Source organism: Cricetulus griseus (genome assembly GCF_003668045.3).
Source record: "Cricetulus griseus strain 17A/GY chromosome 1 unlocalized genomic scaffold, alternate assembly CriGri-PICRH-1.0 chr1_0, whole genome shotgun sequence".
NCBI lineage: Eukaryota > Metazoa > Chordata > Mammalia > Rodentia > Cricetidae > Cricetulus > Cricetulus griseus.
The window spans coordinates 259,440,323-259,460,272 of NW_023276806.1; the positions used below are offsets into that span (position 1 = coordinate 259,440,323).

The 19,950-nt window shown below is 49.1% G+C and overlaps 1 protein-coding gene across 1 annotated transcript in view; it reads left to right on the forward strand.

Moving 5' to 3' along the window:
• The first annotated feature begins 2,751 nt into the window (after positions 1-2,751).
• Positions 2,752-19,950, forward strand: part of Abcg1 (ATP binding cassette subfamily G member 1) — a 38,118-nt gene continuing 20,919 nt past the window's right edge. Inside the window, exons 1-2 of the mRNA XM_027394400.2 lie at positions 2,752-2,890; positions 17,662-17,779. Coding sequence (XP_027250201.1) covers positions 17,724-17,779 — 56 coding nt within the window. The 5' untranslated portion in view covers positions 2,752-2,890; positions 17,662-17,723. The remainder of the gene's footprint in view (positions 2,891-17,661; positions 17,780-19,950) is intronic.

The following is a 19,950-nucleotide window of genomic DNA, read 5'->3' on the forward strand; positions in this document are numbered from 1 at the left end:
CTCCTTGTCACTTTCCCAAGAATGTCCCTGTTCTTGAGCCATCTGGCCTCTGCAGGGTGGCTTTGCAGGCCTGTGTGCTGCTGCTGGACTGGTGTCACTATTTGATTTCCCAAGGACATTCTTGCCATGCTTGCTCTGTGTCCTGCTTGCATTTAGCACCACAAAGTGGGCTTGTGTCCAGATACATCCACCCTCTGAGACGAAAGTCCTTTTAAACCAAAGACAGGCCTCCTGGTTCAAGAAATAACCACAGCTGACAGCTTGCTGAACATAAAACCGTTTCTTTTGTTTATAAACTGGCAGAAACATAATGTTTAGTAACCGCACACCTGCTCCCTTTGAGTTCAGTTCCAGCATCAACAGATTCACCTATTTAAGGAAAAGAGGTAACCATGGGGGTCAGATTAAATATAGTTAAGGCTACACCATACAGTCGAGGTGATGGTCACAAGGCACGTTCCTCACGAGACGATAAAATGCCTACTGTGTAGGGGAAAATGTGTCTTTAAATCAAATGTGTCTGATGCTGGTGCTTTGGCCCTGTGAGAAAAAGGCATAAGAGGGCTTTGCGGAGTCAAGGATGCTTGATGTGCCTGCTGACTCTATCCCATGTGACCCAGAGCCAATAGTTTCACTTCCCACTGAACCAGCTGTGCTGTTAGCCACCTCTGTGCAGTGGGGCAAATGGTATTCTGTGTCAAAAGCTAGAAGGACTGCCAAGGCTGTGATTATATCCAGTCAAGACCTGTATTTAGAATCTAGATCTTGAAGCCAACAGGAGGCTTTGAACTACCATATGTGGGGACAAGCCATCTGCCCCATCCCTGCCTGCAAGTCACTCTATTTGATCACTTCAGTCACTGGGAGCCCGAGACTCCTGGACAGCATGGAGGTGCTTGCACAAGGCTCATTCTTAGAAAATGCTTGGGAGCTAAAATCAGCCTTAGCTCCTGAGTTAACCCAGGTCCTGCTTCTGCAGCTCTGTGGAACAGGTCACCTTGGTCATGAAATGGGCTCACAAATTGGACAGTGTGGGACACTGACCAGGGACGAAACAGTAGCCAAGTGCATCAAGGTGGGCAGCCTTAATAGAAGGACTGGGAACAGGTGGCCAGTGGAGAAATGAGGTCCCAGGTTTGCTTTGTGATCACACAGCACAGTGACACTTGTGGGTCACAGGGCAGAGATGAGCACTCCTCCTAGAAGGATCTTGCTCTCTGTAACTGATAAGGGTGGTACCCAGTGCAGGAGCAGCATGAGTCACCTGCTCTGTGTCTGTCATGTGGCAACTGGTGGCTCTGCCCAGAAGTGCCTGGGCCAGGCATGGATTGTGGGAGGTCTCAGTCTTGCGCCTCTTCTCCCACTTTTGAGAGAGTCGTGCTCACTTGCAATTAAAAATAGCTGGTGTTTATTTACTGTTTGCTTTCCCACATTGTCTCATTACCCAAGAGCTTAACTCTCTGCCTCAAAATGTTTCAGAAGGCTCAGACCCACGTAAGAGGACCTGTGTCATGTTCTTGCTCAGGAGATAAACGCTGCAGATGTCCACATGAAGGCCTCTTTGCCTGCTGTCAATGGGGGTCCCGGGAGAAAACAAAATCTTTCAGGCTTGGGCAGGCAGCAACTTTAGCATCTGCCCAGAGTCCAGAACCCCATTACTGCCTGCTAGACAGGTTGGATCTCTGCTTGATCTCCAAGGTGTGTGTGTGTGTGTGTGAGGGGGGGGATATGAATATGAATGAGAGAATAGGTCATTCCAGCCAACTGTCATCTTCCTGGCTCAGTATTGGAATCACTGACCAAGTGACAGCCCTATCACGGGTTTCGTTGCTTAGAACACCCCTCCTTTCCTTCTGTGGTTATGTGTGCATTTACAGGTGGCCAGGACACACTGGCCCCGTTGCTCACATGTAACCCTGGCTGCAGGCTCAGTGGAGGCTGCCTACAGGATTTTTGAGTTCTTAGGAAACTGTGTTCTCAATGAAGGAGACACAGCAGGTGCGGGCAGGACAGGCGGGGCAGGTGTGAGCTGCTGGGCAGGCGCAGTGCGTGCCTGCTTGCCACTGACTCCAGCATTTGTCGGGTTACTATCGGTCAATGCTCGCTAGTAACCTCCAGCTGGAGGCAGGGAGGAGCTGTGCTATTGGCTGAGCGCACCCAGCACTGTTGCTAAGAGGACGATGTGCGGCTCTAAGGGGCTCAAGTGGTCCTGATGCTAGACTTTCCTGGGGAGAGCAAAGCCCCTGGTCACACGCCGTCTCACCCCCACCCAGGTCCAAAAGGCACCCGGAACTGAGAACTCTTACAAAAGGAAGGCGCCAATATAGATGAAGCAGAACATATTACTGAATGATACACAGGGTTGTTTCCTATTTAAGCTTAATGGGGGGGGCGGGGGTGGAGGGTGGCTGGTGGGAATAACAGCAGATACCAGAATGCTTCAGGCTTTTCTGCGTGTTGGCTATGCCCTTCAAGTTTTGATCAGACTTGCACTCGTAGGTGGAGGCTGAGGGTGGGGGTGAGGGGGCTTCTGAACTGCTGTTTAAAGTCAGAGAGCTTATAGCTCCAGGTCATGCCTTTTTCCAGGAGACACTGCCTGTCTGTGACTCTTTGGATATAGTCTTATTTGCTTCAAGTTCAGGGCAGGGGAAGACATAAGAGGCAGACCTCCTCTCTGTGACCAGCTCTGGCAAAGGACCAGGGCGGGTTCCCAAACCTTGGAATTTCCCTTTGAGACTGGTTTGTGGCTCTGCTAAGCCAGCTGGAATCCGGAGGGTTTCCCTGCCCCAGCTGAGTCATTTCCATCCTGGGCATGGCAGAGAAGGAACAATAGCTGAACTCCAGGAGTGCATTCTGTAGCGTCTGGGGCTATGTCTGCGAACCCACAGATGTAAGACAAGTACAGTTTCTCTCATTTGGATAACTGGAAGGCCCAGGACATAGGTTAACAGGAGGTGCCATGTCATGCCCTCCCTGGGGATCAGGGCCTTCTTGAGATACCAGCTCCTCTGGGCTTAATTTAAGCATCTTGTAAAGTGCTAAGCACTATCATACATATGGTCTGCTCAACCTTTGGAGCTCTTGCCCAAATGCAAGGTGACCCCTCGGGGCTGGTGACTTCTCTGGATCGTGTTTTCCCTGCTTGCTTTCTACCTCGTTTTGTGGTTGTAAAGTTAACCTTTTGCAAGAGAGATGATAGCTTCTAAGTGTCAGTTCTTCTGAACTGACAGTGGACTGACCAGGCTGGAGCTTGATGGTGGGGAGTTAACAATTATACAGTGAATCCCTTCTGTTTCCAGCAGAGACAGGGGTGTTGGGGAGGTGGTCAGACCCCTCTGTTAAAAGGAGGAAGTGCGTGTTTGTGGTAACTTCAGTGTTGCTGAAGACTACACATATGGCAATAACATGAGGGAATGCCCAGAGCCCTGTGTGGAGGTGTCCTTAGTGAGGGACAGAGATGCTTGGGCTTGGAGCCTGGTGCCACACAGGATTCTGAGCTCTCAGTTCCCTGAGTAGGCTTGGGGAGCTTCCTGGAGACACTTGTGCCCTTCTCTATGGACATCAGACTTTAACAGTTGTCCCCTGAGATATTGGCATTTCCTCAAGAATCTCAGGCCAGGAAGAGGAAAAAGCCAAGGAGGAACTTGTCCCCCAGGACTGGATTTCACACAGGTCTGAAGTACCAGACCACCATGCAGGAGAGCCCAGGGCAATGATGGGTCTGTGGTAGGTGGCAAGACACTTGACCTGGACTGCTTAGTTATAGTCACATTTCTCTTGCCCTCTACTTATACCTAAGCCTCTTGTCAGTGCCCTGAAGGTGGACTTGGGGGTCACTGGGCCTCTTTCCAATGAGGCTATGTTGAGAAAGTAAGTCTCCTTTCTCTACTTTTCACTATTATTTTGTCTCTTTAATCAGCAGATTGGGGCAGGTGGCTGAGCGTGCCTTGTTAAGACCACCAGGGATGGGACTTTTTCCTAACAACTATACTCATGTTCTCAGAGATTCACAGCTGTTTTTCTAAGACTGATGCTGGCGTCTTCCAGCAAATATCAGAACCGAATCAGCCTTCCTTTCAGAGCTGTTGATAAACATGTCTTACTTGAGAGTTGGCACTGCCTTATCCAGGACAGGTCATATCTGTGTCACACCTGAGAGGCCCTCAGAGAACTTTCAGGTCATTGAATGATGAGTTTTGCATCTTGGAGACTATTTATATTTAGGCATCGGCATTCGTGAGTGGCTGGGTGGAAATTTCCGCCGTTGAAACAGAGCTGGGTAAGCAACATTACACTTCAGGATCTGCCTCCTGAGAGAGGTTAATGTGGGTCATCTGGGGAGGATGTGAGACTATCAGGCCCTGTGTATTTTTGTCTTGTGGCTGGATCTTCATGAGTGAACATGAGAGAGCTGTACCCACTCTCTGACTGACAGTCACAATGGGGACAGCAATAGTGCTGGCAGGGGAGCAGCCTCAACACCCAGGGCCAGAGTTTGCAAATGCTTACAGTAAGTTCTGTAATCTTGCAAATTTATAGAAAAGGCATTTCTCATTTTTCTCAAAACACAAGGGCTAAAATAAACTGCATTTGGAATTTGGTTTGAATTTAACTTCTCTGTCTCTCTTCTTTATAAAATGGCTCCGAGTCTTTATGCTATTTAACACCATCCCAGTCAAGGAAAAGGCCAAACAAGGAGTCTAGTGGTTGAGAATGTAGGTGTAAAACTCACTCCTCAACTTGCCAGCAGGACACTGGGTGAGTTTACCTTCCCTATAAAACAGGGAGTCATAACAGTCGTTAGCCATATCTTAGTGGGTCAAACAGCTTCACACCTACAAAGCATTGTGTACCATGGGCAGAACTGAATAAACAGTATTGTGTGTGACATCAGAAACCAATAATAATAGTAGAATCAGCACACTGGATAAAAAAGCCCTTTTGTCATTCTAAAAGAAAGTTTGCTGTGATATCAGGCTTTAGAAGCCAAAGAGAGTCAGTGCATAGCTGGCTGGCAGACCTGGCTCAGCCTTTCGTGGACCATGTTCAAAGTCTCATGTGTTACCACTGAGATTTTGATAAGAGATATGTTCAAGACCTGACCAAGGTCTGTATGTGGTAGAGCCCAAAGTGATCAGGGCTGCTCCCTGCCAAGCTCTGGATCACTCTCCATTCTGACCTTACCTTACATGTCTACATGTAACATATACTTCTCGAGTAGCCTCTATTGTTGGAAAGGTCGTCCTCCAGATGGCCAACCTACCATACAGCTCCCACAGGCAGATGTTCATGGCATTCAAGTCAGGAGCTTTGGTCCAATGGTATCTTCAGAGCCAAGGAGCTGGACAGGAAAGTTCTAGAATGTTCATCTGGTCATTTGGGAGTATCTGGTGACATCCAGGCTTCTAGCACCCCATCCCTCAAATCAGACCCAGAGAAGCAGTGATGACGATGGCACCCTATCACCTCTGCACCAGGTCCTGGCAGTTGGTGGCACCCTCTTATGGTGCTGAGAACCGTGTGTGTGTGGGGGGGGTGGTGCATGTGCGCTCATCATGAGCTGTGAGGGGAAACGGATTTTGTAGAAGAAGAAGGCAGCTGAGGATGGTGGTGTAGTGTTCAGTAAGGCTAGAATGCCAACAAGGCTGTCCCCCAGCAACCCTGTAGAGCACCATCCCCACCCGATCAAAGAAGAGACCCCAGCATGAAGTTTTAGAGACCCTACTAATGGCAGGATGGACCCTACGACAAATCTCAGTATGACTTGACTAAGTTCCTTCTGTTTGACCCTTGAGGTCAGGTGAAAAAGTCATTGACCACCTAGAATAACTAGCATGGCCGCTAGTGACCTTGAACACTCATGTGCTTGCTGCCTGCAGTCGCTTTCAGAGAGGAGGAAGCAGTGAACCTAGAGACAAGTTTGGCGAGCTTTGGATGTTTCAAGGGGTGGAGGCCTCTAGAAGGTGACACCTGCAAGCCATGCTTGGAGAGAACAAACAACTAAGACCATAACATTCCACACTTACTCACACATGGCCAGTATGACCATCGGTTCCACCCACAGGATTGAGGGCACAGGGAGCAGGTTTAAGAGGGCATCAGGCTGTGGGCAGGCTTTGAAGGCATTTGACATAATTGGTGTCTGTGGCCTCTACCCTAGCACTCTTTAGGTCTGCCAAGGAGTAAGATGGGTTTCTGAAAACCTTACATTCTGAATTTCATACATATGTGGTGAGAACATGGGTAGAGCATTGAGCATGGGTAGAGTGTTGAACATGGGTAGAGTGTTGAACATGAGTAGAGTGTTGGACATGGGTAGAGCATTGAACATGGGTAGAGTGTTGAGCATAGGTTGAGCATCTAACCCTTTAAGGTGCTGGAGGAGCCCAGGCTGACCTACCAGCTCTCCGCACCCATTGATTGAGACATTCAGGTGCATTTTCCCCCTCCTAGCCCCACTACAGCAGCAAGCTTGTCACGGGTGGGAATGAGATGGTGGTACACCAGGGCATGTTCTGTGGAGAGGTCAGCCCCAGAGGCCTGTGTGTTCCCTGGGGAATCCACAGGGCTGTGTTTGCTTTACAGAGCGACCTATTGGGGACAGTGTAGAAGGGGAAGAAAACTCCTAGGACTTAGGAGGCCAAGGCTGAGGTAGAAAGTTCTAGAGACACAACGTATACTTCTCACCCTCTACATTGACTTTTTGAGAATCCCTTAGGAAAAGCTGGCTTTTCAAACCTGGACACTGAAGCACCTCACAGGCGTGTGCCCAACCTTTTGGCATGGTCATCTGTAGCACTCATGCTTGAGAATTCCACAGCCAAGTTTGAATTTTTTTTCCAAAATGTTTGCAATGTTCTAAGTTTTACAATTTTTCTGTTGGGCTGTCTGCATAGCTATCTGGGACTTGTGAGGCCATGGACTGAGGTTAGACCCATCTAGATAGAGCTTGACCCTAGAATGAAATGGTGAAGCTAAGCAGCATGGGTAACAACCGACTAACAGTATGACTAACAGTCCAGGAAGGACTCCTCGTGGCCCCCAGGAGCTCATCCAGTTTGCTCCACAGTCCCACACCCATAGCCTTTCAGAGTGGACATGACAGGGCAGTCAGTGATCATGAAGCTGGTTTGTGTGTTGTGCATTTCCTTTGCTGGTGTGGTCTTGGGGGCTTGGGATGCAGTTGACTTCGTGCTACCCCACCCCTTCAGAGTTATGGAGCATCTCCCTGGCACTGCAGACCTGTCGGTGGGGAACTTCATCTTGAGATGTGCTGGCTCAGATCAGTGAGGAGTGCATGGAGAGCCGCACTTGATCCTTTGAGAAGCAGTCAGAATTGTCCCTGCTCCTCATTCCCCTGGAGTCGGGGGGAGCGAGGAAAGGGGGAGCTTACTCACAGTGGTCTGTGCAGCCCCTGCGCGTCAGCTGCTCCTCCACACCTGGAAGACACTAGAGTGTCAGACAGAAATGCTGAAGCTGTCCTTCCAGAGAGGGGAGGGCCTGGTACTGACTCCACTGTGAACCCAGGGACCTGCTCAGCACCATTCCTTCCTCGGGACTTGGGCTGAGGATCGTTGTCCCCAGGGTGTCTGTCAGGGACAACAGACTTCGATGCTGGGATCAAAAGCCTGGTTCAGCAGTTCCTGTTACTATTACTTAAGAGAGTGTAGATTTTATTTGTCTCACTGACCCCAGAGATGCATTCTAAACACCTTTGTGTGGACCTGAATGAGTTGCTGTAGTGTCCCTTGGTGGTGGCAGTGGGAGAATGGGCTTCCAACTACCGGTTTGGGAAGCCTGTTGCCAAAGCCCCAGATGAGGAAGCTCTGATCTCCATCCTGGACTACCAGCTAGTCCTGAGGAGGTCCACAGAGGATGTCCTGTGAGTGGAGGAGATTCATCTGTCCCAGGATTCCAGGGCCCTGTCCTGTCAGAAGGGTCAGGAGGGAAGCCTAAAGAAGGATCATTCTGACTGGGGAGTTCTTTGTTTTCATCTATAAACATCCTTTATCTTTTTTATCTTTGGCTGGAAGAAAACTCACCCTCTCTTGCAAGTGACAGAATCATTTGCAGAGCCTCAGGTAGTCCCAGGGTGGGAATGTATCATGGAGCGCAGTCAGGGGCTGGCTGGTATTGAGAAGATAGCCTCCAGACCCCGTGCCTCCCCGTCTCTCTTAGTGCCCAGCCCTACTAGCCAGCTAACTAGCTGTAACACATCAGGACAGTACAGTAGACATCCCCACAGTCCTTTGTTCCAGATTCTTCAGATCAGATAAGAAACAGGCAGAGCTGGGGCATGGGTCAGTGGTAGAGCACTTCTTTTTCGGGAACTGGTTCTGGGTTCATTGCTTAGCACAAAAGAAAACCGAAACCCAAAGGAAAGCCTGCAGGCAGTTAACACAGCCAGTGCCCTGCCAGCAAAGAGCTACAACAGAAGCCCCCATGCTTAGTTTCCTACATCTCCTGCAGCCTGATTTTCATGTTGTCTAACTTGGCAGTTCTCACTCTAGGGCAATGAACTTCAGTTTTTCCTTATTTAAATAGTGGCAGATTCTAATGCATAAGAACCATAATCCCTGAATTTCAAAGATTGCACTTGGACCATAGATATGGCCACACTAGTCCTACTGTGTGTGTGTGTGGGGGGGGGTGACAAGGGAGTGGAGGGGGTGGCAACAATGGAGGCTTGTTATTCCTGCCGATGGAGGGCTGGGGCTGTTTACAAGCAACCCGTGTCCCTACCACGGAAACTGTGGAAAATACCGACTTGAGGCTCTGGGTGACCTTTGTGTACGGGAAGTACCTTCACGTACAGAACCAGCACGGGCCTCATGGAGGAACTAGAAGGGGATTTGTTCGAGTCAGACTCAGAGGGGTAGGTGCCTGGCAACAGCACTCCTCAGTCCCTGGCCCATAGCTGTCCTCAGGGCCCCCGAGAAGGTGTCAGGTACCCAGAGGGAATGTGGCAGTTTGATGGACCCTGTGTACCTTAGTGCAACTCCAGGCCTCCTGATTAGTCTCCACGGCTGTGCTCTGTCCCAGGGGTTGGGTGGGATGAACTAAGTATCCGGGTCACAGAACTTCTGAAAGATGGCAGACTAAGCAACCAAAGGAAAGACAGTGCTTAGCGAGGCACAGATCAGTGTGTGTGGTGACTGGTGGGACGAGGGCTGCAGTTACACAAATGTTTAAGGAACTAGAATGCTCCCATCTTCTCAGTTGGGACAACTGGGAAAGGCAGAGTCCTAACCTGGAATGCTTAAGAGCCCTGGGCCAACGGGGCCTTCTGTATATGGGTGGCTCTTGGTGCTTGCAGTGAAACACAGGCCAGGTGGCTTTCTTGGTCGACTCTGGGGACAGGAGGAGGACAGGGGGTAACAGAGCAGAAACGAGACTGAAGTTAGCATGCCATTCGTGAGAAGAAAGTGTGGGGAAGCCCAGGGCCTGGATATACACGTGGGAGCCCCACCAGAGCCAGAGGAGGAAGCAGCCTGAGACTGAGATGGGGGCCACCTAGAGTCTCAAATGCATTTCCCTCTCTGTTCCTGAGAATTGTTCTTTCTGGAGACTGTCTTCACCGGCAAGTGTGGTGGAGGAGTAAAGGCGGAAGGGCCAGGATGAAGCTAGCAAAAGGGCCGGTTCAACAATGCACAGCCCAATCCGCCTCTTCTTGGGATGGCCTCTAAGTTGACCAAGATCTGTGTCCCGACAGGAACATCCTGGAGCAGGCAGGTCAGTTCAGGGACTGTGCGCTGAGCAGGTGTGGACAGCTGAAGGGAAGAGACAGAGGAAGGGGCCGGTTCTCTTGTGTTAGTGCCAGCATGGGGTTCTTCACATTCTAGACGCAGGGCCTCTCCATTTGTGAATCTGCCATGCACACACTTCAAAGAACTGAACTGGACGACTCCTACAGAGGGTGTCTGTGGGAAGGAAGCAGCTTCTTAGAGTCCTCTGTGGGTCTAGAATAGCTCTGAAAGGAATTATTATTGAGGCATTTCAGTTCTGAGAGATCCTGGCAGAACAGCCAAGCTGCTCTTAGTAATTCACTTGTTAATAAATATTTCATAAAACAATCTCAGTCCATGTGCACAAACAATAACCAGAGAAGGTCTGTTCCAGGGCAGAGAGAGGAAAAGGGAGATAGAGGAGAGAGGGGGGAGATAGATAGATAGATAGATAGATAGATAGATAGATAGATAGATAGATAGATATCTAGATAGATAGATAGATAGATAGATAGATAGATAGATAGATAGATAGAGATTCAGTCATAACTTCAACTCACTGAAGTAAGTGACTGAAAAACTACATGAATGTTTCACTTTCTTTGTAATTTTGACCTGCAGAAAGTGAGAAATGTCATCTTATGGTACAGTGACGCGTGTGTGGCATGTGTGTCTGTGCATGCACAGCTGTGTTTATAATGTAAACATCTCTTTAAGTTAGGAAAGGCCCCTGTCCAGCTGTGCGTATTTTGTAGATTGCAAAGTGCTGTGAACCCATTATCAGGAACATAGATGGACACCTTTGTTTGGATCTTTCTACAGTGGCAGAATTGATTGAATTACAATAAATGGCAAGTAACATTACCTCCATGCCCTTTAAATCCATCAACTCCTGCAGAATTTGGCTTTTATGGCCTTTGGCAATCTCTGGTTCCTTTATTCCAGTGCTTTTAATTGTATGTTTTTATTTTCATGTATGTGTCTGTGTGTTGGTACCCATTTCTTTAGCCATTCCTTTATTCCAGTTTTAGTTACTAATATTAATTCTCGGGGCCTAAAGTAGGCTTCACACAACTATTGAGATGTTATCTTAAATGTGGAGGCAGACAGCTGATTCCGACACAGGGAGAGCCTCCGTAGGGACCAGGTGAAGGCTTAACACACAGCAGGCTCAGAGCTGTTGAGGCACATGCAGGACCAGTGGCATTAGCCTGAGATGGGCCATGCGTCACAGGCAAGAGAAATGAGGCTACATCCCGGGGACAGGAAGATGGAGTTCTTTGCTGTGGTGACTCTGGTGGTCGAGGCCCATGACGAGTGACCAGATAAGTCAGTACTCAACACAGGTCCCTTCAACCTCTGAAGCAACCTAGACCGAGGTCAGCACTGTCCATGCTAGACACCATGTGACATCACTAGAAAGAAGGGTTAGTTAACAAACCATAAGCTCGCTGTGTAATAGTCTAGAATTGTGTAAAGAAGCAGAGCCTAGTTTCTTGGGCAGTAGTGTGTGTGTGTATGTGTGTGTGTGTATTCATATCTATATGTGTGCATATATATAAATACATATATATATATATATATATATATATATATATATATATATATATATAGAGAGAGAGAGAGAGAGAGAAACTACCCCTGAGATTGACAATACTGTGCCATTTATATAAATTCCAGAAACATGCAAAAATTAATTAAACTCTTCAAGGATAAATATATTTAAACAGTAAAAAAATAGACAAAACAGAAAATTCAGTAGAGGTGATGTATGGGGCAGGGTTGGAGACTGTGACGAGGAAGGGTTGAGGCTCAGGAGGAGCTGAGGTATGTGCCTCAGACTGGAGACAGGCTGGCTGTCACATGAGTTTTCCTGGGTAGGTGTGATCAAACACTGTTCAACCTGTGTTCTAGTTTCCTTCCTGTTGCTGTGATAAAAAAACACTCCGACAAACACAACTTAGGAGGAAAGTATTTGTCTGGCTTACACTGGCAGATCATAGGCCATCACTGGGGGAAGTCAGGGAAGGAACTGAAGCAGAAACCATTGAGAAATACTGCTTGGTTGTTTGATTGCAGGTTCACCCTCAGTCTGCTTTCTTATACAGCCCAGCACTACCTGACTAGGGAATGGAACCACCCACAGTGGGCTGGACCCTCCTACATCAATTAACAAGACAGTCCCCGAAGACAGACCCACAGACCAGTCTGATTAGGGCAGTCCCTCCTTTGAAACTCCCTTCTCAGATGGCTTTAGGTTGTGTCAAGACAGCAAAGCTAACTCACTAGGCTTCCCCAGATAGGGCACCAACAGCAGAACAAACCAGCGGTTACACACAAGTCTGGCTTGATGGGGTTTCCTGGGGTTAATGACAGGAGCATGTGTAAGGGTAGAGGAGGATGTAGGAGTCCCGGCGATTCAGACAGTGTTATCATTAAATGTTCACCCCGTTCTGTGTGGAAGCTGCACCGAAGCTGCCATTTATTTCTGTGCCCTATCCCTGAAGTGCTTCACAGACATGACACACATACAGGTTACCTGGGTATCTGTCTCTAGCTGTCCATGGATTCCAGGAGAAGGAGAGCAGTGAGCGGCGAGCTGACATTTTCTTCTGGGCAACTTCACCATGTAAATACTCAGGGAGCACGATAAGGCCCAGTGGTTACCAGCCCATCCTTGCTTTGGAAGCTGTACCATAGTCACGTGTCAGTGGAGCATGGCTCTGGCATCACTCAACTCTGACATGTGTGGAAAGACAAACCTTTATTCACAGCAGAGGTGCATGGGAACACAAGAGTCTAATTGACTTGGTGACCACAGGGTGAAGGTCACACCAATCTTGCCTGGCCTTTCTCCTTAGGCCCTTCCTCTGAGTTTTGAAGTTTGGAACTTGGGAAGTTCTATTTTCCTGGTTTATTTGGAGCAATGGGTATAGACCTATGGCTTCACACTTACTGGACAAGCACTCTTGCACTGCGACACATTCCTTTCTTTCTGCTAATTTCTGTTTTGAGTCAGAGTCTCACTAAGAGGCCCATGCAAGGCCTTGAACTTATGGTCTTCCTTCCTCAACATCCTGAACACTTGGGATTTTAGGCATATGCTGCCGGGCCCAGCTCACCACTTGGATTTTAACCCCATTTTAGTGTTGCAACTGAGGAGTCTGTCGGGAAAGAGCCCCTCCTGATGTCTTTGCAAGCCAAGTGTGTTAGGATAGGACAGGAAAGCCGGTGTTGGGCGTTGCCATGGAAGAGAGACTTGTGACGGCAGCCACCACCACAGTTCTGCAGGGTGTGTCTTCCATGTCCCAGCATGCTATGTTAGATGCTATCAGAGCCTTGACATGCAGAGAGCAAGGCGTATGCATGTTCACAATGCTTGCCTCACGAGGGTTGAGGGGACACTAGAGTCCTTGGTCACTGGAGGGGAGCGCCCAAAATGGGGTAAGAAAAGAATGCCACCAAATATTGAAAGATTATGTACCTCTGGGCTCGAAAGACAGCTCAGCAGTTAGGATCACTGGCTGCCCTTCTAGAGGGCCTGGGTTCTTCTCTCAGCCCCCTCCCCTGGAGCTGAGAGCTGAGGACCGAACCCAGGGCCTCGTACTTGCTAGGTAAGTGCTTTACCACTGAGCTAAATCCCCAACCCCAGACCTGAGTTCTCCCACAGCACCCACATGGTGATCTACAAGTACCTGTTCCAAGGGATCTGAAGCCCTCTTCTGGCTTCCATGGGCACCAGGCAAACACATGGTGTACAAACATGCTTGCAGGCAAAATACTCACACATAGAAAATGATGAAATAGTAAGAGTAACGGCAGCAACAACAAAAGAATGTGTACCTCTGTTTTTGGGAGTTGTATTTACTCTTGAGGAGGGAGTGTGAAGATTCGGGAAAGATAGACAATCTGTTCTGGAGTCAGAACCCTCCGGGTAGGAGCTAAGAGAGTGAGGGGATGAGCAGGGGAGGCAGGGAAGTGAAGTTAGGCTATCCTAGGGACATTGACTGAGGCAGAGACAGTTTGGGCCTTGGGTGTGGAGGCCAAGACAGCCCGACAGCCTTTAGGCTAAGTAAGGTTGGTGCAGCTTTTGGAGCCCATCTGGAGACCTCATCAGTGCTGTAGAACCATTTGGACCATGAGAACTCTGTTCCAGATTGTTCTAGCCAGGCTTAGAAGCTTGGAGAGAAGCTACCTTCTCTTTTAGAAGCATAAAAATTCTGTATAATGGAAAGCTGCTTCGTGCAGGCCGATGTGAGTGACTGCCAGCTTTCTCCATGCTAGACCAGGGATGGCCAGGCTGTGATCGGAGGACATAGCCTGTCTATAGACAGTCTGTGTGCTTCGGGTGTGTGTCTGTGATGGATGCGTGTGTACCCAGTGGTGAGGGATAGGTTGCATCCATGGTGTTTATGATGAGCTGAAGGGATGAGATGGTGTGTTCATGTCTAGATGAAGAATGGCCCTGTGCACATGCTGGCAGCGTGTATATAGACTGTATGCCCATGTGTGTACATGGACCTAAGGCAGACTTGCATGAGCTCTTTTCTGTGGGTGTGACAGGAAGAGGGCCCCAGTAGGCTGGGATGCTGTTAGCATTTAGGTTTGCCTGCTCCTTTCTTCCTCACCTGAGGCTGAGGTATTTAGATAAGAAGTCTGCAGCCTCCCAAGACCCAAATGATGGTCTTTGTTTGTTTTATTTGCATTGGTTTTCTTTAGTTGGGGCTCTGCCACACAACTGCCTAGCAAGGGAGTGGTCTTGCTTTCTCTGCCATATTTGGGTTCTCCCAGCTCCAGCCCCTGAGGCTCAGGGGTCCACACACTGTGAACTTGCCTCTTAGCAGATGACCTCAGACTGTCCGGCTCCACAGGGAGTCTGGCTGGGGTTTCCGAGATCCAGTCCTTGGGAGCTTTCGTCATCGGTTAGGCATCTGCTTCCACATCCGAACCTATCTCTCTGCTGTTCCTGGAAGAGTGGTTGGAACCAAGTGGCCTTTGCTGTGAGGCGGCTGGACCTGGAGGCAGTGTGGACACCCCTTCTCTGAGGCCTCTGCAAGGTCTGGGCCTCTGCAGCCTCTCTGTTTCCCCAAGACACCAAAGTGTTGCTTCCTAGTTGCCTCCCTGGGGGTACTGAGGTCATACAAGTAGATTGCATTCCACCTGGGGACAGCTTGCTCCCCATAAGCCCACAATGGCACCCCATCTACAAAAATGCTGATAGCATACAGTCAAGACACACATCACCCTCCCCTTCCTGGGAGAGGGGGTGGTTTCACTCATGGGGTGACCTCTGTCTGCTGGGCCTTGGAAATGCAGTCATCAGGGACAGGCCTGCGGGAGTGTTCATCCATCCACCGTGGCAGTGGCGGGTTCTCACAGCTGTGAGCCAACCTTGGGGCAGATGCTGGGGACAGGGGTCCTTCCAAACTGACAGCCCCCTGTACAGAGAAGCCCTGTGACTCTTGGGCTTCCAGGAATGGTTTCAGCTCCCTTGAAAGCGATCAGAGCCTTAAGCAGCCATGTTGGAACTGTCTGATCTCATGAGTGCTTCTTGGTTGGAGCTTGTGTCCTGCATGTACCCGGACACAGACAGGACCCATAATCCACACAGACACGCTGTGATGTAACCCACACGTCTATGTGAATTAAGCCCTTTACTTTGACACTCGATGCCATAGTGCGACCTTTGACCACCAGACGTAAGGGAATCCAACGATTGGCATATTTTAAGACTGCATGGAACAGCTGCCCCCTCTGTGCACACGCTGAGTCTGCTCACAGGTGGGGAGTCAGGAAAAGAGAGGCTGCTGAGAGATCAGAGAGACAAAGGAGCAAGCCATAGCCACTTTTACCTCCCTAACTTCCCAGCTAAAAAGAGAGTGAGCTCTTACCTCCTCCCCACCACATCACTTCCTGTCTGTCTATACAGACCTCCAGGCCTCTATGGTTAGCTAGTTAGCCCCACCCTCTGATCGTCAGGCAAGCTTTATGTGTTAGAGTATAAACAAGGTATCACCACAAGGAAGGACTGACTTGTTCATAGGCAAAGGAATGTGGTCTTGATGCCTAAGAGAAGACTGTCTGGTCCTGCCCTGGCTGTGTCAAAACTGGACTCTAAACAGCTGGCTGCCCTGTTAGATGTGTGAGGTGGCTTCTAGGCCTGGTCATACACACTTCATCTGTTGATCGGGGGCTGGGAGCCCAGCTGTGTCCAGCCATCTATGTGTTTTTCTCATGTAAGCTGTACAGAGGGGACTTGAATCACATTTGGCTTTCACCCAGCTAGTGGCCATCTCAGTGACCTGTCACCAGCTTGGAGCAGCTTCCAGCTCATGGGGGCTCAGCAGGGGCTGAGTGTTCCTCTTGGACTAGAACCAGCCTGAAGCACCAGCAGCCTGAAGCTCCATTTGCTCGACAGTAACCCCGACTCCAGCCTAGATAGACAAGTGTAGTAATGAGTAGGCACCGGGGCATTTAGCACTCCCTTGGTGATGTCACTCAGGGCCCCTGGAGGTCCACATCTGTCCCCAAGTGGCAGAACTCTTGTCTGATGAGCCTGCAGGACAGGGAGCTTGGCTTTGTGCAGAAAGAGTGTCTGCCATCCCTGGCTCTTCTGTACTTCTGTCTGCCCATCTGCTCATCTGTCTGTCCACTGAAGGCAGACACAATTCCTGTCCTTCTGGCTAGCTCATCTTCTGCTCTCTAGTGCCATCATGTAGGGAACTGGGTTCCTCCACAGCTTAGAGCCTCCCCTGATGCCCTTCCCTTCTGTTCCTGGGTCTCCTTTCCCACTGGGGAGATTCTCAGCCCTAGGGGACAACAGCTGACAGCCACCCTCCTCTGCTTAATGATTCAGTCTCAGAGCCGCAGGCTTCCTGGCTCTAGCTTCCGCTTCTCTCTGCCTCTCTTAAACAAGGCTCCAGGGACTCCATGTCCAAGTTAAGGTGGCACCTGGTGACAGGTTAGAATGTCCAAGTATCCCATCTGTGAGAAACAGTAAGACTGTGGATAGAACATACCCTTGGGGAGGAACTTTCTTGGACCTGCAGGTTTGGGTGCTTGCTGGAGCCTGGGGAGACCAGGCAAGTTCCCCACATGCCCCTGGCTCGGGAGGTCTCTTTAGACATACACAAGAGCTAAAATGTAATGTTTGCCTGTCACTCCAGGGTGGGCTCTTATCTGATGCCATGCCAAGGGACATGTCTGAGTTGGTATCGCTGGACCAGTGGCATCCACTTATCATTTATAGCACACTTCCACAGTCTACTTGAAAATTGCAGTGTTCTGATTTTGTTTCAGATGTGTGGCTCCCCCCACATCCGCCCCTTTTCTAAAGATCCTGGCAGAAGACACTTGGCAGACATTCCCTAGACATTTGATGTGACTGTGTGACAATAAGCCCTTTCAATCATTCATACGGGAATTAACAATGCATTGATTATATTATTTAATCATAAAGCAATTGCTTGTGAATTGTGTACAAATTATTTGTGTTTATGTAAGTCTAGAAGAGGTAAATAAAAAACTCCCAAATGAAATACTGAGGTCATTGCCTGTCAGTGCAGGCCCCTGTGCACCATATTGGGCAGAGGTGTAACGGCCATTGGTCCAGTGCTGAATAGGCTCTGTCCACCTGTCCTCCTTTCAAGATGGGGATGGTGGATCTCCCTAGACTTAGATGCCATTTGGACAAGTGCTCTGAAAACCCTAAGCAATATACATGTGTCTAGGTCGTGGATGGTATGAGGTCATTCTGGGAAGCAGACAGAAGCATAGAACAGACACAAGGTCTGCTTCCGGCCTAGAATGTCACCTTAAGTCTTCCATGTTGCACTGTGGGAGACTCTGCCTTTGGCTGCAGCCAAGCAGTTCAGCATTGGAGCCAAACCAAGCGTGCAACAATTAGAAAAACTAATCCAATCTGCAAATTTTGCAGGATACAAGACCCTTTTGAAAGGGATCTCTGGGAAATTCAACAGTGGAGAGCTGGTGGCCATCATGGGTCCTTCTGGAGCTGGGAAGTCCACGCTCATGAACATTCTGGCAGGATACAGGTGAGCAGATGACAGCAGAGAGAGCTGTGTGGGGGTGGAGCCACTTCAGGACAGTCATCACTGGGAGCATTCTGTCATGTATAGGGTTTGCTACCAGAAGCTCTACTCACATGGGCTCCTGGAAAACTGAGTGTGTGTGTGTGTGTGTGTGTGTGTGTGTGTGTGTGTGTGTGTGTGTGTGTGTGTGTGTGTGTGTGTGTGTGTGTGTGTGTGTTGTGCATGATTGTGTCCAGAGCTTGAGAATTCAGGAAGGAAACAGCACAGAGCACACAGTGCCGAAAGCCTGCACCTGCCAATGGCATGAAGAAGAGACCACAAGCAGGTGGACAAAGGCAGCTTCCTAATTAGCTCCGCCCTCAGTTTACCCCCTGGAAAGGGAAGAGTACCAAGGTCAAGATCTGGAAGAGCAATGGTCAGAAGACAGAGAGCCAGTAGGGTGGTGTGCCAGATAGTTAGACAAGGCATGTTAGAAGAGAATGAGGAGCTGCCATGCCCAAGGCTTGTGGTTTCCATGGTTGTCTGGACTTTAGGGAATCACCGTTCCCAAGGTCATGCCAAGGTCATGTGTCTGTGAATGTTTCTAAAGTGGAACCTTTTGAAGTGCTTAAGAAAAGCTTTCCTAAAATCCTGCCCTTTGGTTTTCACAGAGCAAGGTGTGGCAGCAGCAATGACCCATAGTTAACCATGGACCAAAAGAATCAAAACTCCATCCTAAACAATTCGTATATTACTTGCACACATCTTTTTAAAAGAAATGTGCAATCTGATGCCACTTTTGTTCCATCTGGGGCATGGATCAGTGTCGTCACACTCTATGCCTGTTAACTGTCTAGGCTATCAAATTGGCTGGAGATATATGGTATTTTGTTTAAGGGACCCTTGTTCTTCTTAATAATGTCCCCAAAATATGAGGATGGGCATCGACAATTTTATTACAGCCCATTATAATTGTTCGGTTTTATTAGTGGTTATTATTAACTTATTGCCATTTATAAACTAAGCTTTAACACACACACACATACACATACACATACACACACACACACACACACACACACACACACACACACACACACACACACGCATGCAGCATAGAAAATGTCATGGTCCATATAGTGTACAAAACCCTACGTGGTTTCAGTATCTACCTAGAACTCATCACTTACCTTCCTGCTACTGTGGCCACATCCCTTGTAGGAAGCAAGGGTCTGTTTGGGCTCACAGTCCTGGGGGGCACAGTCATGGGAAAGAGAGTATGGCAGCTGAAGCAGCCAGGTTTGTCACTGTTCCCTGGCTCTGCCCAGGAAGCAATAGAGTGGAGCCAGAGGCAGAGCCAGGCTTCAGCCTTTAACGGTCTGTTCTCAGTGACCTCTACCACCCAGGCCCCATAGCCACACACCTCCATTTCAATACCACAATATGGGGACCAAGAGTTCAAGCACACCCTGTGGGGGACATTCAGATGCAAGCCAGAACATAACATAGTTCCTGAGCATGGATACCATAATGCTAATGATTTCAATTACTGGGTGGGGGGGGAGGGGATAAACCTCACTGTTCCTTAGAGCTCTGAATTGCTTCTTAACATCCTAACATCAGAGGTTCTGATTTTCACAATCATCACTATGACAAGTTCTTATCCATTATATTCACATCCGAAGATCAAAGCCAAATTCTCAACTCCAGGAGTCAAGACAGGGAGGGAGCTGAGTGGGGTACTTTCTTGAGGCCAGCTATTTTTCAGAACATCACAGCAGTTCCTAGAAGACTGAGGATGGCTTGTGCATTCCAGAGATGCAGGCAAAGCCAAGGGAGCTGCCCACTGCCTGGGAGGAAAGCAGGACCCACCGCAAGGCCCTCAGCCTTGACAGTGAGCCATGATAAGCTGAAACCCAGGATGATTCTATTAGTGCCCTCAGGTTCCATAATGCTCCTGTTCTCCATGGCCATGGGGAGACAGAGCTGCGAAGCTGTGTCCTTGGGAGGAAAGGAAGATAGGTGCACACGCATGAGGAGCCCACAGGGTGGCTGCTAGGGTGATGGCCCTCTATCCCTAGCAGGACACAGGAGGCTCCCAACCAACCTCACCTGCAGTCAGAAGGTTCTCCCCTTGCATCAGGACCAGTCGTGGGGCTGAAGCATCATGGCTGGGATGCTGTCTCTGCTGAGCC